The sequence below is a fragment of the Hyperolius riggenbachi genome, chromosome 3 (assembly GCF_040937935.1).
Source record: "Hyperolius riggenbachi isolate aHypRig1 chromosome 3, aHypRig1.pri, whole genome shotgun sequence".
NCBI classification, from domain to species: domain Eukaryota; kingdom Metazoa; phylum Chordata; class Amphibia; order Anura; family Hyperoliidae; genus Hyperolius; species Hyperolius riggenbachi.
Window position 1 is genome coordinate 82,220,290 of NC_090648.1, and position 24,460 is coordinate 82,244,749.

The following is a 24,460-nucleotide window of genomic DNA, read 5'->3' on the forward strand; positions in this document are numbered from 1 at the left end:
TGGGACTTCCTCCAGCACCCATTAGCCTGATCACTCCCTCGGGGCCATCCTCCGCCTTCTGTGTCCTCCGTAAGGGATCCCAATATCTTGGTCAGTCAGGGTTTACTGCGTATGCGCGGCCCACCATGTTCCCGTTGCTGGGAGTTCTCTGCGCCTGCACAATACTACTGCGCAGGTGCAGAACCCTCCTGGCCATGGGAGTGAGATGTTGGAGCGCGCGCAGCCGAACTGTGTATGCGCCGACTGGCCAAAGATACCAGGAGCCCTTGTGGAGGATACAGAATGACGGAGCAGACGAAGCGATCAGGCCAAAGGGGGTTGGAGAAAGCCCCATGTATGTATGATTTTTTTGTTTTGTTTTAATCTCTGGTACACTTAACCAATCTAGTTTCAGCAGTTGGATGAAGTCAGGATTTTGAATCTAGGAAACTGGTTGACTTTTGATGCAGTTTTCAGTATTATGCAGTATTGCTAGCTAATCCCCACTGTTGATGCTGGAGAAAACGGTTGGCTCTTTCCCAGCTGCTAACTGAGGCCTTAGTGTTTTTCTTTTCCTTTATGGTTTACCGGAAAAGTAAAGTCTGCCTCTTGAGAAGAGGGCCGTTCAGTGATTTAGAGCCCTGAGTTTATTAATGTTGACGGATGACACAACAGGCCCTTTGAAGACTATTATTTGGAATTGGCCTTTCTAACCAGGTTGGCTTGTTATGCCACATTTACATAGGTACAGTATACACAGGAGTGTCCAGTACCCCCGCAATGTCCTGCCATTATTAGCTTGTTTAGTAATTTGCTCTGAGTTTCACATGAAAGTTGAGAGAATAATGCCACACTTAGTAGATACAAAACTGTGAGTGGCGTCTCGGCCCAAAAAAAAAGTGTTTGGGCTTGGGAACTGCATGTGAACATGGCATTAGCAAGGCTGCCGCTACAGATGTAGGTACAACTGTTCGTACAAGCACTTTTTCAGGTGAGTAGAAGTGTTGGGCTTAACACATACCATACAAGCTTGGTTGTTCAAGCTTACCACTTTCATGTAGTATAAGAGATAACCAAAACCATCCTTTCTAAGTCTTTTCAATCTGTTGGCCCTTACACTACAGATTTGGTGAATCTGTACAGTCAAGTTTGTATGCAGTGTGTTTAGCCGTAGAGAGAGATCACACAGCCTTGCTCTCAAGTGACTCTGAAAGTCCCAAGGGGCTGTAAATAGATGTAAAGACTTGCTTTTTTTTTTTAAATACTAAGCTGCAGGTTTATAACTTTCTCATTCTGTTCTTAGAGCAGAGATGGTTGTTCCCGATTTCTTGCACCTGTTCAAAGAAAGAGCCATTGCCCCGTTCTTTGTGTTTCAGGTAAGAGCTGTACTTGCACTCTTCCACATGTCTAGTCTTAAAGTGGCCATACACTTATCAACGTTCTTATGTGATTCCTTGCAAATTTGATTCATCTAATGGGAATCTATCCCCAAAAATGTCAGATCTATCAACTGTTGATCGATTTCGACTAAAAATCGATTTACAGTATTAATCGGACAGGATGGAAAATTTAAAATGAGGGTGAAGCAAGAGCATTGGCAGATCGATGGGCTATATAGCTTTGCACTGCATAAAAACAGTGCCACTCTGCAGCTGCTATCTATTGGAAATTGGTGTGCAGTGTATGGTAGGAATCGATTACTTATTAATCGATTCTTTTCAGAAAGGAATCAATCTTTTTGGAACATTGTGTGGAAATCTATAAGTGTATGGCCAGCTTTAGTCAGATATCTGTATGGCTGTTGTCAAAATGCTAGACTACTATACATAAAGTATAGTATTTAGATTTATGTATTTCATACAGGTGCTGTGGTTACAGAACAGTTCAGTAGTTTGCACAGAGAACTAAACTAAGGTGTTCTCCAAGTAGTTATCTCTGCTACAGCAGACTATTAAAAATGTATTCTACTTATGCTTTATAGCATTATATATAGCTAAGTGTACCTGAGGTGGAAAAAGGAGAAAACATACTTACCTGGCTCCTGCAGAGGTTTCCCACGTCGTCCTGGCCCCCACTGTTGCCGCGCACTGACCCCCGGAACATATCCAACAAGAGGTTGTCAGATTTGTTACATGGCTGTGCTTCTGTCATGCACGAGCACAGCGGGTACTAAACCTGCGCAAGTACGGCTGTGCCTGCGCAGCAAGCAGGAGCTGCTCAAGAGCACGGAGTCCACGAGCGGCTCCACACTACTGCAGCAGGCATGGCCGTGCTTGCTTGGGTGCAGCACAGCTGTGTTCTTGCACAGTGGGGAGCATAGACACAATCTTCAAGAGGATCCCAGGCAGTGGTCTGAAGAAGGACATAGGAAGCCTCTGCAAAGACAAGTATCACGGCTGCAGTTGTAACATGTTGCTGGGATTGGAGTTTCCCCGCATGCACAAAAGGTTAGATGCTGAAATGGTGTATAGTGAGGTCAGTCAATGCTAGGGGTGGTTAGTGAGATGTAAATGAGTTGATACATTCTGTATGCAAATTTATGCAGCTTGAAATCAAATCCTGGAACCTAATTGGTATTATCTGCATAAATTTGCATACAAATGTGCATAATCCTACGAATGAATTGCACTTTTTGCATCCCTTTAAAGCGGATCCGAGATGAAAAACTATAACAAGTAACTTGTCTATCTTATCTAAAGTTTAGATAGTTTACACAGCAAATCTAGCTGCAAACAGCTTTAATAGAAAATGATTATTTCTTCCTGTGATACAATGACAGCAGCCATGTTGTTTGTAAACATTACACAGAGGCAGGCTTATCTGTAACTTGAGCAAAAAAAAATAATCCCCCCTCCTCCTCCCTCCTCCCCTCTGCCTCTGAAATCTCTGGCTAGTAATACCTCCCCCTCCCCAGACTGAGCTCCCATGAGCCCTTGCTACTGTCTGAAAGTGCCTTGGCTCTCTGAAAACCTGTGGGCGTGGCTTGTTTAGTTTATAGGGAATTAGAGTATTAAAACAAAAACAAAAAAGTATTAGGCTTGAGGAATGCCCTATAAACAATAGGAAAGGAACAGAATTATGCAATGAGTAAAAGTTCATCTCGGATCCATTTTAATCACCTCTAGTCAATGCTGTTTTGCAGGCATTGCTAGAAAAGTAGTGGAGCATGTCCTGCTGTCTTTAGAACGCCGCTTATTACCGCTCTGCGGTGTGGACGGGGAGGAGCACAAATGGGAGCGTCTCCCAAAGGAAGGTTGCCTGTCTTTGCTAATGATGAAAGCTCAGCTTGTTACTGTTTATCTTCCTTCCAGGTATTCTGTGTGGGGCTCTGGTGTCTGGATGAATACTGGTACTACAGTGTTTTCACCCTCTTTATGTTGGTGGCGTTTGAAGCATCTCTGGTCCAGCAGCAGATGAGGAATCTCTCTGAGATCAGGAAAATGGGGAACAAGCCTTACATGATTCAGGTGAGGAGAGGACGGGGATATGTCACACTGGCGGCCACTCTTCTCGATTGTATTGCCATTTGCCTACTGCTTCATATAGATTATCTATCTGTCCATCCATCTTGCATCGGTGCATTTCCTGCTTATATAAATATGCTGTACTGTGTGGTAAAGGCCTTATAAAGCTCAAAAAGTAAATGCTTCCCTAAGGAGAGGGAAGCCTCTGGATCTTCCAAAGGCTTCCCATGCTGTTGTCTGATACTCCACCGCTGCCGGGACCCTCTGCAGCATTGGGGCTGTGCTCCTCTTCTGGCTCTCGCAGTACTGCCACACTCGTACCTGAAGAGGAGCGAGGCCCTGATGTTTCTACCCACAAGCCCTTGTTAGTCATTTTCAGGGGGTCTGCGCTTGGCAAGGGGGAATGGAGAATGTCGAATGCAGAGGCTTCCCTGTATTTACTTTTTGATGCCTCGGGTACATTTTACGGCATTTTACACACTCTGGTACATTCATGTGCATTTTACTGCATCGGAAAACTTGAACCAACACAGCAGTGCTCTGCCAATGTTCAGCCAGCGACATTTGTTTGACAACATGCATGTTCTTCCCTTATTTTCTATCTGTGTAGAGCTGCACATGTATTTTTGCTCATAAATGCACGTGGTGTCCAAAATCCAGTGTGAGAAAATTCCTTTTGTATGTTTTGTTCCTCTCTGAGGTTGATGCATTATCAGTAACGCGCTCACATAGCAGAATCTACAGTACTTGTATATGTTTATTAGAGAACAATTACAGGGAGCCAGTAAATGCAATCTGAGAGAAGCTTAAAGAGGAACTCCAGTGAAAATAATGTGATAAAAAAAGTGCTTAATTTTTACAATAATTGCGTATAAATGATTTAGTCAGTGTTTGCTCATTGTAAAATATTTCCTCTCCCTGATTTACATTTTGGCATTTATCACATGGGGACATTTTTACTGCTGGCAGGTGATGTCACTGCAAGGAGATACTGCTTGCTTTTTTTTGGCAGTTGGAAACGGTTGTTATTTCCCACAATGCAACAAGGCTCCCACAGTGTGATGTCAGCGCCTCACAGCACTGAGGGGTTTCACTACAAAATCAGCCATACAGCGCCCCCTGATGATCCGTTTGAGAAAAGGAATAGATTTCTCATGGGAAAGGGGGAATCGGCTACTGATTGGGAGTCAAATCTTGGTTACGGATTCTCTTTAAGCTACCCATACACTATTTAACCACTGATTGTCACGCAATCAACATTATGACCAATATCATTGGTTGATTGTAGAAAAAAAAGCCTATCCCAATTATGGAAGTCTGCCCACATGTGGATGGCAGGACAACTGCGATGCCATTGTTAACCTCAATTTTCCCAATCAATTAAATATTTTTGTTGAGTCTAATTGGGCTTAAATATTGTATAGTGCATGTCCGGCTTTATACTGTTTAAAGTGGACCTGAACTCTACACAGGACAGAGAGAAAACACAGAAATGCACCCTGTTTGTAATTAGAAAGTTTAGCCTGTCCAATTCTCCCTCATATGTGACTAATCACAACTGTAATTTAATCTCTTGGCTGTGTCAGCTCAACAATCTCCTCTGCCACGGCAGAGCAGCTGATGTGTAAACACAGGATGTTAACCCTACATCTGCATGAAAGAAGGAAGTAGACACACTGCAGATTTATTGCAGGATTCGTATCAGCCGTACCAAATGTTATTTCTTTAACCACTTGACGACCGCAGTGGTAACCCCCCCCCCCCCCCCCCCCCCAAGACCAGGCTCATGTTTGCATTGCTGGGCTGTGCAGGCTTTTCAGCTTTCTGCACAGCCCAGCTTAGGTGCCCAGCGATAGGACTCGCCTCCTTTTTTTGTCCCTAAGGGGACATGCCGCTGGAGGAGTCCGATCGCTGCAGGCTTTATTTTTTTTTTTTTCACTTGCCTCAGCGAGGCTTTCTCTCTCCCTGTCCCCCTCCGTCCCCTTCCCTCCTCCCCTCCGTCACAAGAATTGGAACAGGACGGCGATCCGTCCTGTTCCGCCTCTCATAGGCATCAGCCTATGAGAGGAGGGCGCTCCCCGGCCAATCAGAGGCTGGGGTTCGCCGATCTGTACAGCGCTGCGGCCCCCGGCAGCGCTGTACGCAAGTAAACAAAGGGGATTTATTTCCCCTTACGTTTACAAGCAGCCTGCTAGCCGCGATCGGCAGGGAACAATCGCGCATGCGCGCGGCCGTTCCCTGGGAAACTACAGCCCCAGGACTTGACGCCAATTGGCGTTAGGCGGTCCTGGGGCTGCCGCCGCGGTCACGCCCATTGGCGTGACGCGGTCATAAAGTAGTTAAGGGTTATTATGCTGCTGTTTATCTTTTACAGCAGAAATTAGTTCTGAGTTCAGGTCCAGTTTAACCACTTAAGCCTAACTGGACGGATATATTTGTCCAGTGTTTTTGTGCACCACCAGTTTGCTACTAAATGAGGCACATGTATCATTTTAACCGTGACGAGTTGTAAGGTACATTTTTGTGTGTCTAAAAGCTGTGAACCACGTCACATGAAAAATAGGTAGGGACAAACTCAATCAAACATAAAAAATCATTTTCAGAATTATAATCAAACTAGGGCAAGTTTTATCAACACTACAGGAGACATATATGGCTTAATTTTAACCATGATAAGTAGTAGAATAGAGTTGAAAGACTTTTAGGGTTGAGGCGCATGTCTCCTGTATATATATATATATATATTTATTTTTTTTAGTCACAAACTGAATCAAAAGAAATTAAATTCTGCATATTCTGTACCAAAATAAAAGACTTTTTTAAAACGAAAAAAAGTGACAAAATATGAAAGCATATATTGTTACCTTAGGAACCTGACTTTTTAAATATGTATGCCATGAGGATATATTACTATTATTTTTCAAAATAAGGCCTTGTAATTATTGATAGTGTACAACGAGAAGGCAAAAACAGAAAAAAGACACCTATATTTCCAGATACAATATTGTCATCATACATTGTGCTAGGAACATAATCTAAATGTTGCAATAACAAATAAAATTAGTGGGTTTAACTTATAGTCAGCACTGTTTAATGTAAAGCTATAATGGATGTAAATTGAGAACGTTTGTTTTTTCATTTTTTTCCCTTATTTCCCTTTAAAATGCATAGAAAATAAGTTGATTACTAAACAAAATGAACACACACTAAAAGCCGAATTTGTCCTGAAAAAAACAATATATAGATAATTTAGCTGTGATAAGGAGTAATAAAGTTATTGGCGAATGAATGGGAGCAGCGCCTATATGTTAAAATTGCTCTCGGGCTGAAGTGGTTAAGAAAGAATTGATGCTTTATGTTTGTCCTTGCCTTACCTCCCCCCCCCCCCCCCCCCCCCCCCATCAGCTTCTTATTACCGATATTTATTTGAATGTGGAATTCGAGGCAAAACTTTGATTTTTATTTTTTTTTTAACACTGTTCATTGCCTTTATAGCTGTCTAGATTACTGCTGGAAAAATGTTTCCTTCACTTCATATGACATTGAAATATATAATTCACAGTGGCCAGAAACCATTATTACCACTATACCCTATAGAATATACATTTTCAATCCTTGGCACCTTCTTGTGATCAGCTCACCAGGTGCTTTGGCCCATAAACCGCTCAATATTAGAGTGCACACATATATCCATTTTTGAATGACCAATGTTACCACCTCCATGTACTATGAGGGCCAGCAGATTTTGAATACTATGAACAGGTTGTGTAGCTAAGCTCTCGTACTACATGAAGGTTGTAAAATTGTCCAATCATTGCCCAATCAAAAGTGGATGTGTACGCACGCTTAAAGAAAACCTGTACTGAAAATAAAATTCAAAATAGGCATACACAAGTCATACTTACCTTCCATGTAGTCTACTCCTCAGTGTCTTTCTCTTGTCCTGCGTCCTATTTGTTCACTATGATCAAGGGAATTTTCCGTCCTCCATTTTGAAAATAGCCATTACCCATAACAGTTTTCTGGTCAGCACACAGTTAAACTGTAACATCGCCCACTTGAGCCATAGGGAAACATGGACATTACCTGGTACATCAGTTTTCCTCTCAGCTATAACTGACAGCAACTGATATTTTACTGACAGCAACTGATATATTTCAGATCTGACAAAATATTGTCAGAACTGGATGGGATTATTGTCAGAAGAAAATGGTGAGCTTCTGAGAGGAACTGATGGCAAGGTAACTCTGTAATTTTCATTTGAAGTTACCTCATGTGTTTATTTTAAATATTTTTACTCAGTACAGGTTCTCTTTAAAGAGAACCCAAGGTGGGCAGATGGGATACAGAGACATATTCTCTTCCTCATGTCATGCCTCTGTGTCCCCTCCCCGCTGCTGTCTGTCCCTCCACTGCCGCGCTATAGCCCCCGAGATTAGTGACATTTGTCGCTATCTCGGAGGTAAACAGAGGGGAGAGGGATTCCCTGTTCAAAACGCCTGCAGGGTTTCCAGAGCTGCCATTGGCTGTGTCCCCTGCCACTCCCCCACCTCCCTGCACGCTGGATAAGAGAATTAATTTCTCATTCCAGCGTTGTGACCGACAGCAGTTTTTGCAGCTACCTGATCCACTCAGTCTCACGGATCAAGTAGCCTACCTCAGCTCTTTTTAAGACTGGTACACACCTTCAACATTGATTGGCAAATCACTGACCAAGGTTACCACCCCTATGTAGTATGAGAGCTCACCTACACAATCTGCTGATAGTATTTAAAATCTTTTGACCTTCAATGATGGTTAAATTGGCCAATCAAAATTAAAGATGTGTAGCAGGCTTTAGCATATGCAGACACTTTCCAGTCTCAGTATGTATTTAGGATTGTACACCCTTCAGATTAAACTCAGCCGAGGCGGACACTAAAGACTGCTTCAAGTGAGAATCTAGTGTGTACGGGGGCCCGATACTTCGGCAAAAGATTCATGCAGGAAGTGCATTTGAATTGGCCACGTATCGGGCTGCATATAATTTGCATTAAATCCACAAAATGTATTAGAATCTCATTTAACATCTCTACTCACAAAGCTGTAGTATTCACATCACAGCTGTACAGAAAGCTGTGCACACATGTCCGTGTCTGACATCCCTCCACACCTGCCCTACCGGTTTCATCAGGAGACTTCCTCATGAGCTAACTACTGTTTGTTAGCTAAGCAAATAAGAGTTGTAAATCTGTTACAAGTGGGAAATTTGTATTACATACAAAGTGTATTTTATTTCTTTTCCTCCTGACAGAGATGTTAGAATGTAATGCAAATAATTCTGACTTTCATGCAAATATGAGCAGGGTGGTGGAGTCGGTACAAAAATCTTCAGACTCCTCAGTGTATGAAACCTCCGACTCCGGGTACCCAAAATAGCTCCGACTCCGACTCCTTAGTCTGATACTTACCAGGGCTGTGGATTTTGTACAAAATCATCCGACTCAGACTCCTCAGTTTATGAAAACTCAGACTCCTGGTACCCAAAATTGCTCCAACTCCGACCCCACAGCCCTGAATATGAGAATCGCATGCAGTTTAGAACTAGGCCAATCCATTGTCTATAAACTTCACTGAGTAAGGCCAGAAACTCACTAGGAGTGATTTTTTTTTTTTTTTTTTTTTTTTTTTTTTTTAAGCTCTTTGTGATTTTGAAAGCTCTTGCTTATGTAATGCTATGGGTGTGATCCCACTTGAGCGATGTGATTTTATAAAAAAAATCCCCCCATAGCATTGCATTAGCAAGAGCTTTTCCAAATCACTAGTGATTAGAAATTGCTCCTAGTGGGTTTCTGGCCTAAGAGGAGACCAAGGCTCACGGAATGTGTGGCTTTGTAAAACTCTGTAGAACCTGCATATACAATAGCATGCATATTTTGTTTTCTGTAGTAATGCTTCTTGTTCAACATATTCATGTATTTCTAAGGTGTACAGAAATCGGAAGTGGAGGCCAATCTCCAGCGATGAAATCATTCCAGGAGACATCGTGTCTGTAGGTGAGTCTTCATGGGTCGTACATGGGAGGACAGCGTGCCAGCAAAGGAGGACTTCTCAGAGTAGGCGCAGTGTAAATAAGAGCCTCGCCAGAGCTATTGATTGCTGCAAATAATCCAGCATTTTGTTTGCGTTGTAGTAGTTTAGTCAGCCAGTAGTATTTAAAGCGAACTTGAAGCAAAGAGGTATATGGATGCTGCCATATTTTTTCCCTTCAAACCCTTTAGCAGCCAAACAAAGTAAAACTTTATTTGGCTGCAGGTCCGAATTTTTCCTGCTGCTGGGTGCAGCATGACCACACTCATGCACAGTGGAGAGTGCGGATGCGAGCTTTAACCACTTCACCCCTTGAGCACCAGAGCAATTTTCACCTTTCAGCGCTCCTTCCATTCATTCGTCTATAACGTTATCATTACTTATCACAATGAAATGAACTATATCTTGTTTTTTTCGCCACCGATTAGGCTTTCTTTAGGTGGGACATTATGCCAAGAATTTTATTCTAAATGTGTTTTAATGGGAAAATAGGAAAAAATGTGGGAAAAAAATATTTTTCAGTTTTCGGCCTTTATAGTTTTTAAATAATGCATGCTACTGTAATTAAAACCCATGAAATGTATTTGCCCATTTGTCCCGGTTATAAAACCGTTGTGTCCCTATCGCAATGTTTGGCGCCAATATTTTATTTGAAATTTTTTTTCAGTTTTGCGTCCATCCCTAATTACAAGCCCATAGTTTATTAAGTAACAGTGTTCTACCCTCTTGACATAAAAATTTAAAAAGTTCAGTCCCTAAGGTAACTATTTGTGATTTTTTTTTTTTTTTTTTTTTTTATTACAAAAAATAAAATAAAAATTGGGGAGTGTAGGGGAGGTAATGAGTTAATTTTTAATGTTTGACTAATGTATTTGTATATGAAAAATGCTTTAGGGTGTAGTTTTACTATTTGGCCACAAGATGGCCACATTAGTTTTTGTTTATGCGACCTGCAAGCGTACAGGAAGTAAGCTTGCAGGAAGTTCAGGGAGGCTGGGCAACATTTTTCACAATGATCGCGCTGCTTCTCGTAGAAGCAGCTGATCATTGCGGGGGCTTAGATCAATGAACGAGAAAGGTTTTTCCCGTTCATTGATCTCCAAGTGAGCGGGCGGCGGCGTGCGCGGGGGCGTGTGGACGAGCGAGCGGGAGCGGCGTCAGGTACAGATTTCTCCCTCCCTTGGTGGTAACAGGGTGGAAAAAGGGACGGAGAAATCCGTACGGCGGGGGTAAAGTGGTTAAGAGTGTCCCAGGTGTGTACATTAACGTGAACCAGAGACTAAGCACCCTCATACTATTTTACCATATATATCAGTAGAAACATTAGAGAAAACACCTACCTTGCTCTCAGTTTCATTCTTCACTGCTCGGCTTGCTTCTAATCAGCCCTGATAAAATCCCCAACTGAGCATTCAGTGGCTTTGCTCAGGAATCATCATAGCTGAGTCATTATAGCAGAGCCAGAAGGGGGCAGGCTTGGGCTTGAAAAGACATCAGAGAAGACAGACCCAGCTATGATTCCCAGTGTTCTCCCCAGAATTTTTTTCCAGCCGGGTGGCATGAAAAAGTAGCCGGGTGGCGTGCGAGGGGGGAATGCAACTCTGCTTACAGAATAAAAAGAGGATGAGGAGGCAAGCCGATGTACCTGCTAAGTACACACAATGCAATTTCCGGACAGATTTATTGTCAGATCGACAATTTTCAACATGTCCGATCTGATTTTCAGTTCACTTCTATAGGAAATCGTGCAGAAATCAGATAGGACATGTTGGGAATAATCGATCTGACAGTAGATCTGTCAGAAAATTGCATTGTGTGTACCTAGCAGATTGTTTCCGATTAAGGTGCTCAGGTCCCTTTTTAAGCAGACCTGAACAGAGAACTTCCTCTCTGCTCTAAAAGATGCACAACAGCGTAACCTTTAAAGGACAACTGTAGTGAGAAGAATATGGAGACTGCCATATTTATTTCTTCTTAAACAATACCAATTGCCTGGCAGCCCTGTTGATATATTTGGCTGCAGTAGTGTCTGAATCACACCAGAAACAAGCATGCAGCTAATCTTGTCAGATCTGTCAATATGATCAGAAACATCGGATATGCTGCATGCTTGTTCAGAGGCTAGGGTAAAATTATTAGAGGCAGGGGATCAGCAGGACAGCCAGGCAACTGGCATTGCTTATAAGTAAATAATTATGGCAGCTTCCATATCTGTTTCACTTCAGTTGTCCTTTAAAGAAAAACATTTCTTTGTTACAGCTGATACAAATGCTGCAATAAATCTGCAGTGTGTCTACTTCCTGCTTTCTTGTAAGCAGACATGTTAACATTTAGTGCTTTTCAAATGAGCTTCTCTTCAGTCATGTGACACAGAAAGAGATCAAATTAGACAGGCTAAACTGTGTGAATACAGGGTGCATTTCTCTGTTTCCTTCTGTCCTGTGCAAGAGTTCAGCTCCACTAAGTGTCCCCAGTGTGCAGGGGGAGGGGCAGCACTACAGACACGATACAAAGCTGGGGCCAGGGGGAAACACACACAGCAGGAGACAAGTGCACAGGGGGCTGCCTTTTTACAGACAGATGCTCTGCATGGCTGTGTCTCCTCTGCCCCCACAGCAAATAAATAAACATGCAGAGGTGTGAAGGGGCATCACTTCTCATGATCTCCGTGTCTCCCTCCAGCCGGATTAAACGTGCAGCTGCCGTTTTCAACTACACAGGCATGTTGTTTACCTGCAGTCTGGAGGAGAAGGAGAGACTACATGAGCCGCTCTGAGGCTGTCCCGGAGACCCACGTGGCTCTTATCTCACTCCTGGAAGCTGCTGCTGTATCGTTTTTTTTTGTTTTTTTTGTTGCTTTACTGCTCTCTCTGTTTTCATTCACGAGAGTGAGAGGCACCGTAATAAAATAGATCCTAATACTCGGAGAGCAGAAGGGAGAATCGGAACAGGAGTCCCGCCCCTTACAACCCGCCCAGCCAATCCCTCCCTGTCTCACCAGAACACATGAGCTGACAGGCAGAGGAGCGCTCCTGCAGTGTAGTGTCAGCCTTTGCTATTGTGCGAGGCTGGCGCTGACTGAAAGCAGGCAATGGAGCGCTCCTATGTGAAGTTTACTAGAAGCTCCAGGCAAGCACATGACAACAGGTGGGCGGGGCTTCAAATCAGCCGGGCGGCCCGCCCACTTAATTAGCTCTGGGGAGAACACTGATTCCTGAGCAAAGCCAGACTGAATGCTCAGTCAGGGCTGATAACAGGCAGGCTGAGCAGTGAAGGATGAAACTGAAAGCAGGGTAGGTGTTTTCTCTAATGTTCCCACTCTCCCACTCATTCTCTGTTGCCTTAATTCACATTACGGTCTATGATGGTGCCAAAGTCATTGTCCCAGGCAGCGGCAGTGGTTTTGAAGAGGACACAGGAAGCCTCTGGAGGAGGCTTCCCTCTTGATATGGTAAGTATCTGATTCTTTTGTGTGTGTGTGTGTGTGTGTGTGTGTGTGTGTGTGTGTGTGTGTGTGTGTGTGTGTGTGTGTGTGTGTGTGTGTGTGTGTGTGTGTGTGTGTGTGTGTGTGTGTGTGTGTGTGTGTGTGTGTTTTCTGGCATGGGTTTAGAGTCCTGCTGAAGTACTATGTGAGAGATAGACAGTCAATGAGATGCTAGTGTGATCCCAGCTTGTATGAAAATTTTAATGCCGATTGTATGGCATTTGGAATAGCCATTCCTATCCTTCCTCCCAAATTTGATTGGCCTAACTCGCAGCTGCATAGAATTTGTATTGATTTTGTAGGCAAGCTGGAATCATTAGCACGTCATTCACCATCTCTAATATGAGATGTGGACTGATTTTCTAATTCCCTCCACTCTCCATATTAGGGAGGTCGGCCAATGAGAACCTGGTTCCTTGTGACGTCCTGCTGCTGCGAGGGCGCTGTATTGTGGATGAAGCGATGCTGACAGGAGAATCCGTCCCTCAGATGAAGGCAAGTCATTTACTGCTCATTCTATAATGCACAACATTGCATCATATGCATTGAGAGATTCTGTATGTAAAGAAGTCCAGACAATGCATTATTTTATTTGTATTGATAGTGGAATGGGCCAAAACATCTGTTAGAGCATTCTGCTCAAACTAGGGGGGGGGGGGGGGGGGAGGGGATTTCCTGTCTGTGTGCCCCAGAGTCACTAAGCGGAATGAAACCCAGCAATTCTTCTTTGCTCTAAAACATTATTTACAGCATATTATATACTACCAGCATTTTTTTTTTACTACAACAGCATTCAAAGGGTTAAATACAGGACAGAAAAGCTCAATGCCGGGAAATTTGTAGGAATCCGAACTGGAGATATTGTTATCTTGTGTTTAATTGTATCAAGTGAGGAATGTAAACAAACACTTCTCTGACACTCCAAAGCTAAGAAGAAAAGCCAGTCGGGCATCAGTCTCATGCTTCAGTGTAATTTTAATCCAAGGAGGTACAGCAAGATAACATTAGGAAGTGAACAAGCACTTCCTTATGTTACCTTGCTGTATCTGCTTGGATTAAAATGACAGTACACTGAAGCATGAGACTGGTGCCCGACTGGCTTTTCTTCTTCGCTTTGGATTGATGTCTATTCAACAGTGGTGAGCACAGTCCTTGTATCTTCGGTATCCAAGTGCTTTTCCAACTAGCAGCGAGTGCCAGTCACCTCTCCTTTTCCTTGTGTATTAATACTTCTCTGACACTGCAGACTCTCCTGAACACAGACAAACAGTCAGAAAGCATTTCTGCTTATATTTCAAGATGGAAAAAAAATCAGTTATAAATAAAATGCAAAGTCAGCTCTCAGAGCAAAAAAGTGTACTTTGGAAACTTGTAATTTCTAAATGAATAATAATACTTATGCACAAAAGCAAATATGATAACTGTATGCGATATAAAAAGTAGGAAAACGTGTTTTTATTGAATATTCTGTCAGGGTTTTATACCGCTTTAAAGAGGAACTTTACTGAAAGATAGTAGTAGGGGGGAAAAATAAATCAATTTATAGCAAAGTGAAAAGATAAAACACAGAAGATAGATGAAGAAATTATTGATAATTGCTGTGTAATTGTATGTTTGATCCACCATAAGTCTGCAGGTCATCATCTTTACTACTAGGAGACATTGGGGAAAAAAAAGTACCAACTGCCATTATCCTATTATTATTATTATTGATTTATAAAGCACCAACATATTCCGTGGTGCTGTACAAAGTAAGAAACAAACATGGGGTACACAATACAGACAATGGTGTACACTAATATACAAGATACATAATTAGTGACAAAATACAAAAAATGATACAGCATACAGAATACAAAATACAGAATTGGTAATGACAGTGCTAAAAGTAACATGATGAATAAAATGTATAATGATTTCCAAGACACAAAAGGGGGAGAGAGCCCTGCCCTTGTGAGCTTACAATCTAAAGGGAATCGGGGGAAACAAGAGGAGTAGTATACGATAAAATATATAAAGGCAGTGTGTTTTAGGATACCTAGTAGGAGTGCAATTTGGTCTTAGGACAAAGGGAAGTGGTCTAAGGTAGCGCATATGCTTGTCGGAACAAATTAGTTTTTAGAGAGCGTTTAAAAGTAACAAAGGTTGGCGAGTGACGGATGTGTTGTGGGGGAGATTCCAGAGAAGGGGTGAAGCGCGTGCAAAATCTTGTAAGCGGGAATGTGAGGAGGTGATTCTAGAGGAGGACAACAGAAGATCGTGTGCAGATCTGAGATTGCGATTGGGTTTGTATCTGGAAATGAGTGATGATATGTACCGGGGAGAGAGATTGTGGAGAGCTTTGTAGATTAGGGTTAGGAGTTTGAACTGGATCCTCTGGTTAATTGGCAGCCAGTGAAGAGCTTGACAGTGAGGGTCAACTGAGGAAGCTTGAGAAGAAAGATGAATGAGACGAGCAGCTGAGTTCAGTACCGACTGGAGCGGGGCCAGTTTGTTAGAAGGTAGTCCACAAAGTAGTACGTTGCAGTAGTCCAGACGAGAAATTAATGTTTTAACGTTTTGGTTGTGTCTTGAGTGAGAAAGGGACGGATGCGAGATATATTTTTGAGTTGGAGATGGCAGGAGCTGGTTATGGAGTTAAGATGAGGAATAAAAGAGAGAGAAGAGTCGAATATTACCCCCATGCACCGTGCTTTGGGAACTGAAGTTATGGGAGTGTTATCAACATTTATAGTTACTTCAGGCAGAGAGGTGGCCAGAGACGGTGGAAAAATTATTAGTTCCGTTTTACTCATATTAAGTTTTAGGAAGCCAGAGGACATGAAGGAGGTTATAGCAGACAAGCAGTCAGGAACACGTTTGAGGAGGGAGTTAAGGTCTGCGTCCGAGAGGTACAGTTGCGTATCATCTGCATACAGGTGGTATTGAAACCCGAATGAGTTGATTAAGTCACCAAGACCGTGCATGTAGATGGAAAAGAGGAGGTGACCAAGGACAGAGCCTTGAGGAACCCCGACAGACAAAGCATGAGGAGAAGAGATCTGATCTGAGTAGGAGACTGTGAAGGACCTTCCAGAGAGGTAGGAAGATAACCATGTGAGAGCAAGGCCCTTTATACCTACATCTGAAAGTATTTGTAAGAATAAGGTGTGGTCAACCGTATCAAATGCTGATGACAGATCAAGAAGGATGAGTATGGAAAATTGACCTTTGGATTTGGCTGTAAGGTCATTGGCCACTTGCACAAGAAACTGTCAGAGCCATGGCCCTGACATCGCACTGTGGGAGCTCCAAGTCAAGTTTACATGTTGCTAGGAAATTATCTGTGATGGGGGTTTTCAGTTTGATACCTAGTATATTTTAATGCTTTTTAAATACATGTTTATCAGTTTATATGCATGTGGATATGTTGATCACCTTGGCAATGTCTGCATTTTTGTAGGAGCCTATAGAGGAACTGGATCCAGAACATGTTTTAGATTTAAATGCCGACTCCAGACTGCACGTTATATTTGGAGGCACCAAGGTGGTCCAGCACACCCCTCCTCAGAAAGCAACTGCTGGTCTTAAACGTGAGTAAGCGTTCAAAGGTGACTTGCACTAAAGTAAGCTAAACATTTTATGTTAAAGTGTAATTCTTACATACTGAGAAGAAAAAAACAATCCCCCGCATAGGTTTATTGCTGGGAGTTTTTGGAGACGGAGAGGAAGACAAGGATTGGGAAGTGGGCGGGGCTAAATTATAGTCACATGATCAGCCTTGTGACTATATTGCATGTGACATTCATTTAAATATTCAGGCTAAATAGCAAGGGCACTAAAGATAAAGAAAGCACAATGCTGGGGTTGTCTGCACATTTTGTTATACAGAAGTACATACAGTACATAAGTACCGTATACTGTTGCCACAGCTGGCATGCAAGTGCAAGAGAAAATCATAGCTGGCTACAGAGCTACTAGAGTTAGTTTATGATGGTATTTAAAGTAGACTCAAACTGTTGCACAGCACACAATGTAATGTATTTATTCCATATTTACTCTAGTTGCTGAAGAAATTCACTACTGTGTGTTCTGTGTTTATTTCAGCAGGTGAACCTGTCTTATTAGTTCTTATCAGCAACGAATGTATTTTTCAGACTATAAAGCTAGGTACACACGTGCTGATGTAACTTATCAATCCGATCCGACAGGTCCGATCTCGTCGCCGCTCGATTCCCCGCAAGCAGACAATAGCGGGGAATAGTGCGGAAGATAAGCGGCGCCGGCGGGAACAATCGGGGACGCGGCGGCGGAAGAGGCGATCCGGCAGCTAATCGAGTCGCCAGATCGCTCTGTCTAGATTAGGCTTTTGACACTCCTGACCATTAGATGCACCTAGGTTTAGAGGTCAGAAACCAGGGGGGAAAAAAAAAAATATATATATATATATATATATATATATATATATATATATATATATATATCCTAGTGCCTCCATGGTGAAGGGGCATCTTGTGGATTATGCCCCCTTGTACCTGTGTCCTCCTCTATGCTCCTTTGTGTCCCCCTTGTGTCCTTCTCTATGCTCCTTTTTGTCCCCCTTGTGCCTTCCTCTGCATGGGCACAGTACACAGGGAGTCCCCAACATTGCAGCAAGTTTGAGGTTCGTATTGGCAGGCATTCACAAGTCAGGAACTCCCTGCATTCGGACTATAAGATGCAGTGATCTCTCTCTCTCTCTCTCTCTCTCTCTCTCTCTCTCTCTCTCTCTCTCTCTCTCTCTCTCTCTCTGTTATAGCTTATTATGCAGGGTGGTGGATGTGCACTAATGGTTCTTGTTGTGTCTCCTCAGCCCTTGATAATGGATGTGTGGCTTACGTATTACGAACTGGATTTAACACCTCTCAGGTGAGCCCCTTGTTCTATATTCATATTGTTTTATTCCAGAAGTTTGGGTAGCCGTGTCAATAATCTTTTCTTACTTATGCAGTACATTTAAGTTGATTCTTTTGTTTAAGGTTTTTTTTTTTTTTTATATCTTGTATTTTTTTCTATAGCTGTTACATTGTTGTAGCGTAGTTATAGCAATCATTCTGTATCTCTCTTACAGGGGAAACTCCTGCGTACAATCCTGTTTGGAGTGAAGCGGGTGACAGCCAATAATCTGGAAACTTTCATCTTCATTCTCTTCCTGCTGGTGTTTGCCATTGCTGCTGCTGCTTATGTCTGGGTAGAAGGTGAATACAGTGCATCAACCTCTTAAAGTGGACCCAAATTAAAAATACAAGATTTCAGAAATAAAATCTATTTTATAAATTATAATAATAAATAGCAGCCCTTTTTCAGCTGCATGATGACAAATATATAATATTTTACATTTATTGGAGGAACCCCTCCCTTCCTTTCAAATTGCCGGTATTTTTCCGGCAAACTGGTGGAGTAGATGGTGTCTGGCAATGGAGGAATTGCTAATGGCTGCCCCCAGTATAACCGTAAGCTATGAAAAGAGAAGGGTGAAAAGCATGCACTGAAATGATTATAGGTTTGAAGGAGTGTTTATCTTTGTATGTGTCAGAGTGGTGCAACTAAATATTTTTGATTAAAAAAAATGTTTGGTCTGGGTCCGCTTTAAGGACTGTAGGCTTACACCCCCCCCTACTGACCAGGCTGTTTTTTTTACAATTCAGGCCACTGCAGGTTTAAAGGCTCGATGCAGGCCCATACAGCTCAGCACACAATTGACTCTTCTCCCCCCCCCCCCCCCCCCCCCCCATATTTCAAATCTTTTGTGATGTTACATCAGCCTTTAATCACTGAATTGATTTTCTCTCTCAGGTACCAAAGATCCCAGCAGAAACCGATATAAGCTATTTCTGGAGTGCACCCTGATCCTGACCTCTGTTGTCCCCCCTGAATTGCCCATTGAGCTATCCCTTGCTGTGAATACCTCACTAATTGCTCTTGCTAAACTATGTAAGTGGATACCCTTTATCTGATAAAGAAAAATTTTATACATTAAAGAGACACTGAAGGGAAAAAAAAAATATCATGTGTATGTGTTTTACAGCTAAGAAATAAAGCATGAGGAGCAGAGCCTTTTGTCTAATGTTGTTTCCAGTACAGGAAGAGTTAAGAGACTCAAGTTGTTATCTATGCAAAAAAGCCATTGAGCTCTACGACTTTCAAAGTCGCAGAGAGCTCTGAGTTCTGAAGGTTGTTATCTGAGCTGTCGGTCAAGGATTTTTTTTTTCTGCCAGAGGACAGGTCAATAGTTCACAGCCTGCTCTGTAAAACATTTAGAATGCTTAGTGTTGTGTAAACTGCACATATTAGAGAATGATGCAATGTTATAAAAAAAACACTGTATAACTGAAAATAAAAATTAGAATATTTTCTTTGGTACTAATCTTCTAGTAATTATCCGTACTACACAACCAATTCATTATATCATTTTTTTTTTCGCTTCAGTGTTTCTTTAACAAATGTGGAAAATTCTCTTTCTTTCTATAAATGCAATAAAACTAAGGTGGTAAAGAGATGCGTGCAACTTTGCATTGTTGTGTGCAGGCAGTTGAACCATTGACACAACACAATCTGAGATGAGCATGCTGGGTAACTTTTTTACATCAAGCTGTATACTGTTGCTATATTTTCCAGCAAGTTGCTGGAGTATCTGTATATTGAAGCTGAATTGGCATTTAGTTACAAAATTGCTTTGCTCCGACTCCTTGAGTCTGACTCCTTAGCCACTTCACCCCAAAGGAGTTTTTGCCTTAAAGGGGCACTACAGCGAAAAACTGTAAAATTTAAAATATGTGCAAACATAGATAAAATAAGAAGTACATTTTTTCCAGAGTAAAATGAGCCATAAGTTACTTTTCTCCTATGTTGCTGTCACTTACAGTAGGTAGTAGAAATCTGACCGAAGTGACAGGTTTTGGACTAGTCCATCTCTTTATAGGGGATTCTCAGGGATCTATTTATTTTCAAAAGCACTTAGTGAATGGCAGTTGCTCTGTCCAACTGCCCAAAAAACTGTAGGAAGCCGGGAAGCTGGCCAGCATCATTGTTTAAATCCTTTTTAGGGAATATCTTTATAAAGAATAAAAGCCATGCTGAGAATCCCCTATGAAGAGATGGGCTAGTCTAAAACCTGTCACTATGTCCCTAGTACAAAGTATGGTGACAATATAATATTTGGAAATAAAGGTGTATTTTTTCTATGGTGTCCCCTTTGCCCCCCCACTAATCTCACGAGCACAGCGGCGGCAGCGCTGTTTGACTTATAAAAACGTCCTGGAGCCGTTAAGAGGCTCTAGCAGGACGTTTTTATAAGTCTGCTTGTCGTTAAGTGGTTAGTCTACTACTTACCAGGCCTTTTTTGTATTACTAAACATGATTACAGGTGTCCTTTAACAACATGTTAGATGGACTAGCTGAAACATCCCTTATGCTGGGCATACACAGTTCGTTTATGCGCCAGTATCGAGCCAGCGCATCACCGCTTGTGCGCACGGATCGATTCCCGCTCGTCCCTCGCGGGCGCTTCTTATCAACACCGTTTTTTCTATTGTCCGGCCGCGGGGATCGAGCGCGGTATCGATCTGCCGCGGTGATCGGACAGGTTGGATCTTATCAATCGAGCCATCAGCGGCTTGATTGATAAGAGCTATCTAACCGTGTAGCATTAAACCCATTATCAATTCATAGGTGCTCTGTGCTCAAGTGGTTTAGTTTGTTACCCCATGCAGTGCACATAATATTTACATTACGTGAATAGGCTGAGGCAAACAGTTTTTGTCTGAAGCTGATTGAGTTATATGTAGGGGTGGACTCGAGGTAAAAACTGTTTTCTGAGGTTTGATTTTTAAAGGTTATCTCAATTAGAAAACCTTCCCCGGTGTTTTTATGCTGGGAATACACGTTTCGTTTTTGCCTTCGTTTAAACCTTCGTTTCGATTGAGCCTTTTGTCCTTTTCGATCCCAAAATAATCGATCGTACGATTAATATCACCACCCACGGTTTCGTGTTTTTTTTTTTCGATTCTGATGGTTTTGTTTTTCCAATGATCGAAGGCTGCAAAGAAACGAAACGTAGTACAGGGACGGACGGCATAAACGAATATATAATCGATCTGAACAGCCATCAAGCCTACCAATGGCTCGATTAGATGGATAAAGAGAGATAATATCAAACATGTTCGATCACTAGTCGTTCGTTTTTGGGGTCTATTAATCGAAACTATAATGAGATTATGACTATTTTCACATACGTTTTCAACACTCGATTCGTTTACCAAACGAATCGAAGGCTAAAACTAAGGCAAAAACGAAACGTGTATTCCCAGCATTAGCCTTATAGGCAACAGATCAGATAATTTAAGTTGCTGATGTATTTTTTTTTCACCATGAATAGTAGTCCTAGTGCAGACACTGTAGAAGTGGTGTAGCTGACATGATGAATTGCTGTTGCAGATGTTTACTGTACTGAGCCGTTCAGAATCCCCTTTGCTGGGAAGGTAGAGATTTGTTGCTTTGACAAGACCGGTACGTTAACCAGCGACAGCCTGGTGGTGCGGGGTGTGGCCGGCCTCAAGTAAGTTATTTTCATTTATAAACCATGTGAAACGTAACACATCAGTCAGTTCTGTCTGCAGCTTTGTTACCTCCAGCCTTTATAATTATGATATTCTACATTTATTTCTTCCTGAAGAGATGGCAAGGATGTCACACCCATCTCTGAGATTCCCATTGACACTCACAGAGTGGTGGCCACATGTCACTCTCTGGTGCAGATGGATGATGGGACGTTGGTCGGAGATCCACTAGAAAAAGCCATGCTTACGGCTGTGGACTGGGCCCTTACCAAAGGTAGGTAGGGGGGTGTGTGTTATCGAGCTTTACCATAGGGATGCAGGCTTCTATATTAACCCTTTAGAAATGCAGGGAATAAATAAGAAAATCAGATTGATTTCTGCTTCTGTAAAAGAAAGACATAATCTCCTACTCCATTCTTGCTGTCCATATGATATTGTCACCAACAGAAGAAAGAAAGCTGAAATTGTAACACCCAGTAAAGAGAAATCTTAATCTCAACAGACTGTTTAAACTTTGGTGCTACTTTAGGGGACCCAAGAAGAAACCTCATAGGGAAATTCCGCTAACATGATTGGGTGGACAGCACCCTCTCCAACTGTTATATTTCAGATAGGTTGTAGTAAGCTATGGTCACACTATTTGGCCAATTACAACGCTTTGTGCTGTAGAGGGTACTGTGATTGGAGAACTGTTCCCTATGAGGATTACTGCTGATGCTGAGTTCCCTAAACTAGACTAGCATCTAAAGCTTCTTTATTGTTTTTGCGAACCCCCCCACCCTTGAACAAAATGGGCATGACCACGCATCAGAATGTGGTTATGGATGGAGTCAAATGTGCAAATGCTGTTCAGATAGCCAGATGTGTCCCTCCCCCCATAGATAGCAATATGTGACCCCCTTCCACCTGTTTAGATAGCCAAATGTGCCCCCCCCCTTTATATATCCAGATGTGCCCCACTTTTTCTGCTACTTTTAACTCTTCTGCAGAGGGAGAAAGAAGCAGGGGCACTTTTTTTTATTAGCCAGCGAGCCACCTCTCACACATACGTGGGTGCAGCAGCTGTGCTGAGCGCTCTTCCAGTGCTACGCCCAGGGACATATGTTCCACCTTGCTCCTCCATATGCACATCATGGAGACTTACTGGTATGTGTGTGCAAAAGATAGTACAAGAGGAAAAACCTATGATTTGTTAAATGAACCCTGTGATAAGATGTTGAATTATCCATATTCTTTAAGGAGTCGACTGTGTAAGAGTACTATTGCATGGCTCCCACACAACATGCTTATCCTTGCGCATCCCTAGAGCCTTCTGAATTGCATGTACACATGTTCATTTCCTAAAAGTCAGAGCATAGTTACATCCATCCTGTCCTCTTCAATGCCCATCTCATTGCATACAGTACAGATCAGTGATGGCGAACCTTGGCACTCCAGCTGTGGTGGAACTACAAGTCTCAGAAGGCATTGCAATACTCTAACAGCTCTAAGCATAACGTGGAGAGGCAGAGGCATGATGGGATTTATAGTTTTGTCACAGTTGGAGTGCCAAGGTTACCCATCACTGGTATAGATCATAGCAGTTATAAATAAAGACCAACACTGGCTAATTATCTGGTCTTGGAAATAGCTGTGTCCTGAGTAGATGCACGGGTTTTTTTTTTTCTTTTAATCTTCTTCAGTAGACTGATGTGCATCTGAAGATGGTAGTTGTTGTGAAAATAGACTATCCCTGGCAAATTAGATTTGCATTAAAGAGGTTTCTGAACTCAGAATTCATCTCTGCTCTAAAAGTGAAGCAACATTATAATAATATTTAAAGAAAAACATTTCTTTGTTACAGCTGATACAAATTCTGCAATAAAACTGCAGTGTGTCTTCTTCACGCTTTTATGAAAGCAGACAGATTATTGACATCCTGTGTTTACCAATAAGCTCTCTGCCATGGCAGTCAGATGACACAGGGGAAATATCAAATTACAACTTTTGCTTAGTCACAGACTAGGGGTAATTAGACAGACAGGCTAAACTCTCTAAATACATACAGGGTGCATCTATGTTTTATTTTTGTCCGGTGGAAGAGTTCAGGTACACTTTAATCCGTTCACCCAGCTAAGGGCAGAAAAATCCATTTAATGAAATGGTGAAGGGTTAGTTTGACCCCTTACTGGTTCTTTAAAGAGGAACTGTCAGCCATACTATCGCCGAAAAAAAAAAAACTATATAAGCAGATTAATACTTGCTCTACTTACATAACATATGTATTGCACTGTCCACGTTTTGATTTTAGTGATTTCTTTACAGTAAAAAAAAAAAAAAGAAAATTCTTCTTAGCATTTCCCACTGTGGCCATTTTGAAGCCAATTCCGATGTAATTTCCTCCCTTAGTCTGCTCTGCCTGAGTTGCCCACCCTTCACTATAGAAAGTGCATTGTCTCCGCATGAGAAATATTGGCCAATCAGAGAGGAACAGAGGTGTGGGAGGGGAAAACAGGAGGGAAAGAGGCTTCAGCCAATCAGGCTGCATTAGTTAAAGGGATACTGTAGGGGGGTCGGGGGAAAATGAGTTGAACTTACCCGGTACTTCTAACTGTCCCCAGCAGACATCCTGTGCCCGTGCAGCCACTCACAGATGCTCCGGCCCCGCCTCCGGTTCACTTCTATAATTTTAGACTTTAAAGTCTGAAAACCACTGCGCCTGCGTTGCCATGTCCTCGATCCCGCTGATGTCACCAGGAGCGTACTGCACAGACACAGACCATACTGGACCTGTGCAGTACACTCCTGGTGACATCAGCGGCATCGAGGACACGTCAACGCAGGTGCAGTGGTTTTCAGACTTTAAAGTCTGAAATTCCAGAAGTGAACCGGAGGCGGGGCCGGAGCAT

At 42.4% G+C, this 24,460-nt stretch overlaps 1 protein-coding gene across 1 annotated transcript in view; it reads left to right on the plus strand.

The window, feature by feature from the left end:
- The window catches only part of ATP13A1 (ATPase 13A1), a 60,308-nt gene that overhangs the window by 11,704 nt on the left and 24,144 nt on the right, over window positions 1-24,460 (plus strand). The window contains exons 4-13 of the mRNA XM_068274428.1: window positions 1,283-1,355; window positions 3,291-3,446; window positions 9,409-9,478; window positions 13,385-13,491; window positions 16,439-16,568; window positions 17,828-17,883; window positions 18,086-18,212; window positions 18,811-18,948; window positions 21,451-21,571; window positions 21,689-21,846. Of these exons, the coding sequence (XP_068130529.1) occupies window positions 1,283-1,355; window positions 3,291-3,446; window positions 9,409-9,478; window positions 13,385-13,491; window positions 16,439-16,568; window positions 17,828-17,883; window positions 18,086-18,212; window positions 18,811-18,948; window positions 21,451-21,571; window positions 21,689-21,846 (1,136 nt within the window). The remainder of the gene's footprint in view (window positions 1-1,282; window positions 1,356-3,290; window positions 3,447-9,408; window positions 9,479-13,384; window positions 13,492-16,438; window positions 16,569-17,827; window positions 17,884-18,085; window positions 18,213-18,810; window positions 18,949-21,450; window positions 21,572-21,688; window positions 21,847-24,460) is intronic.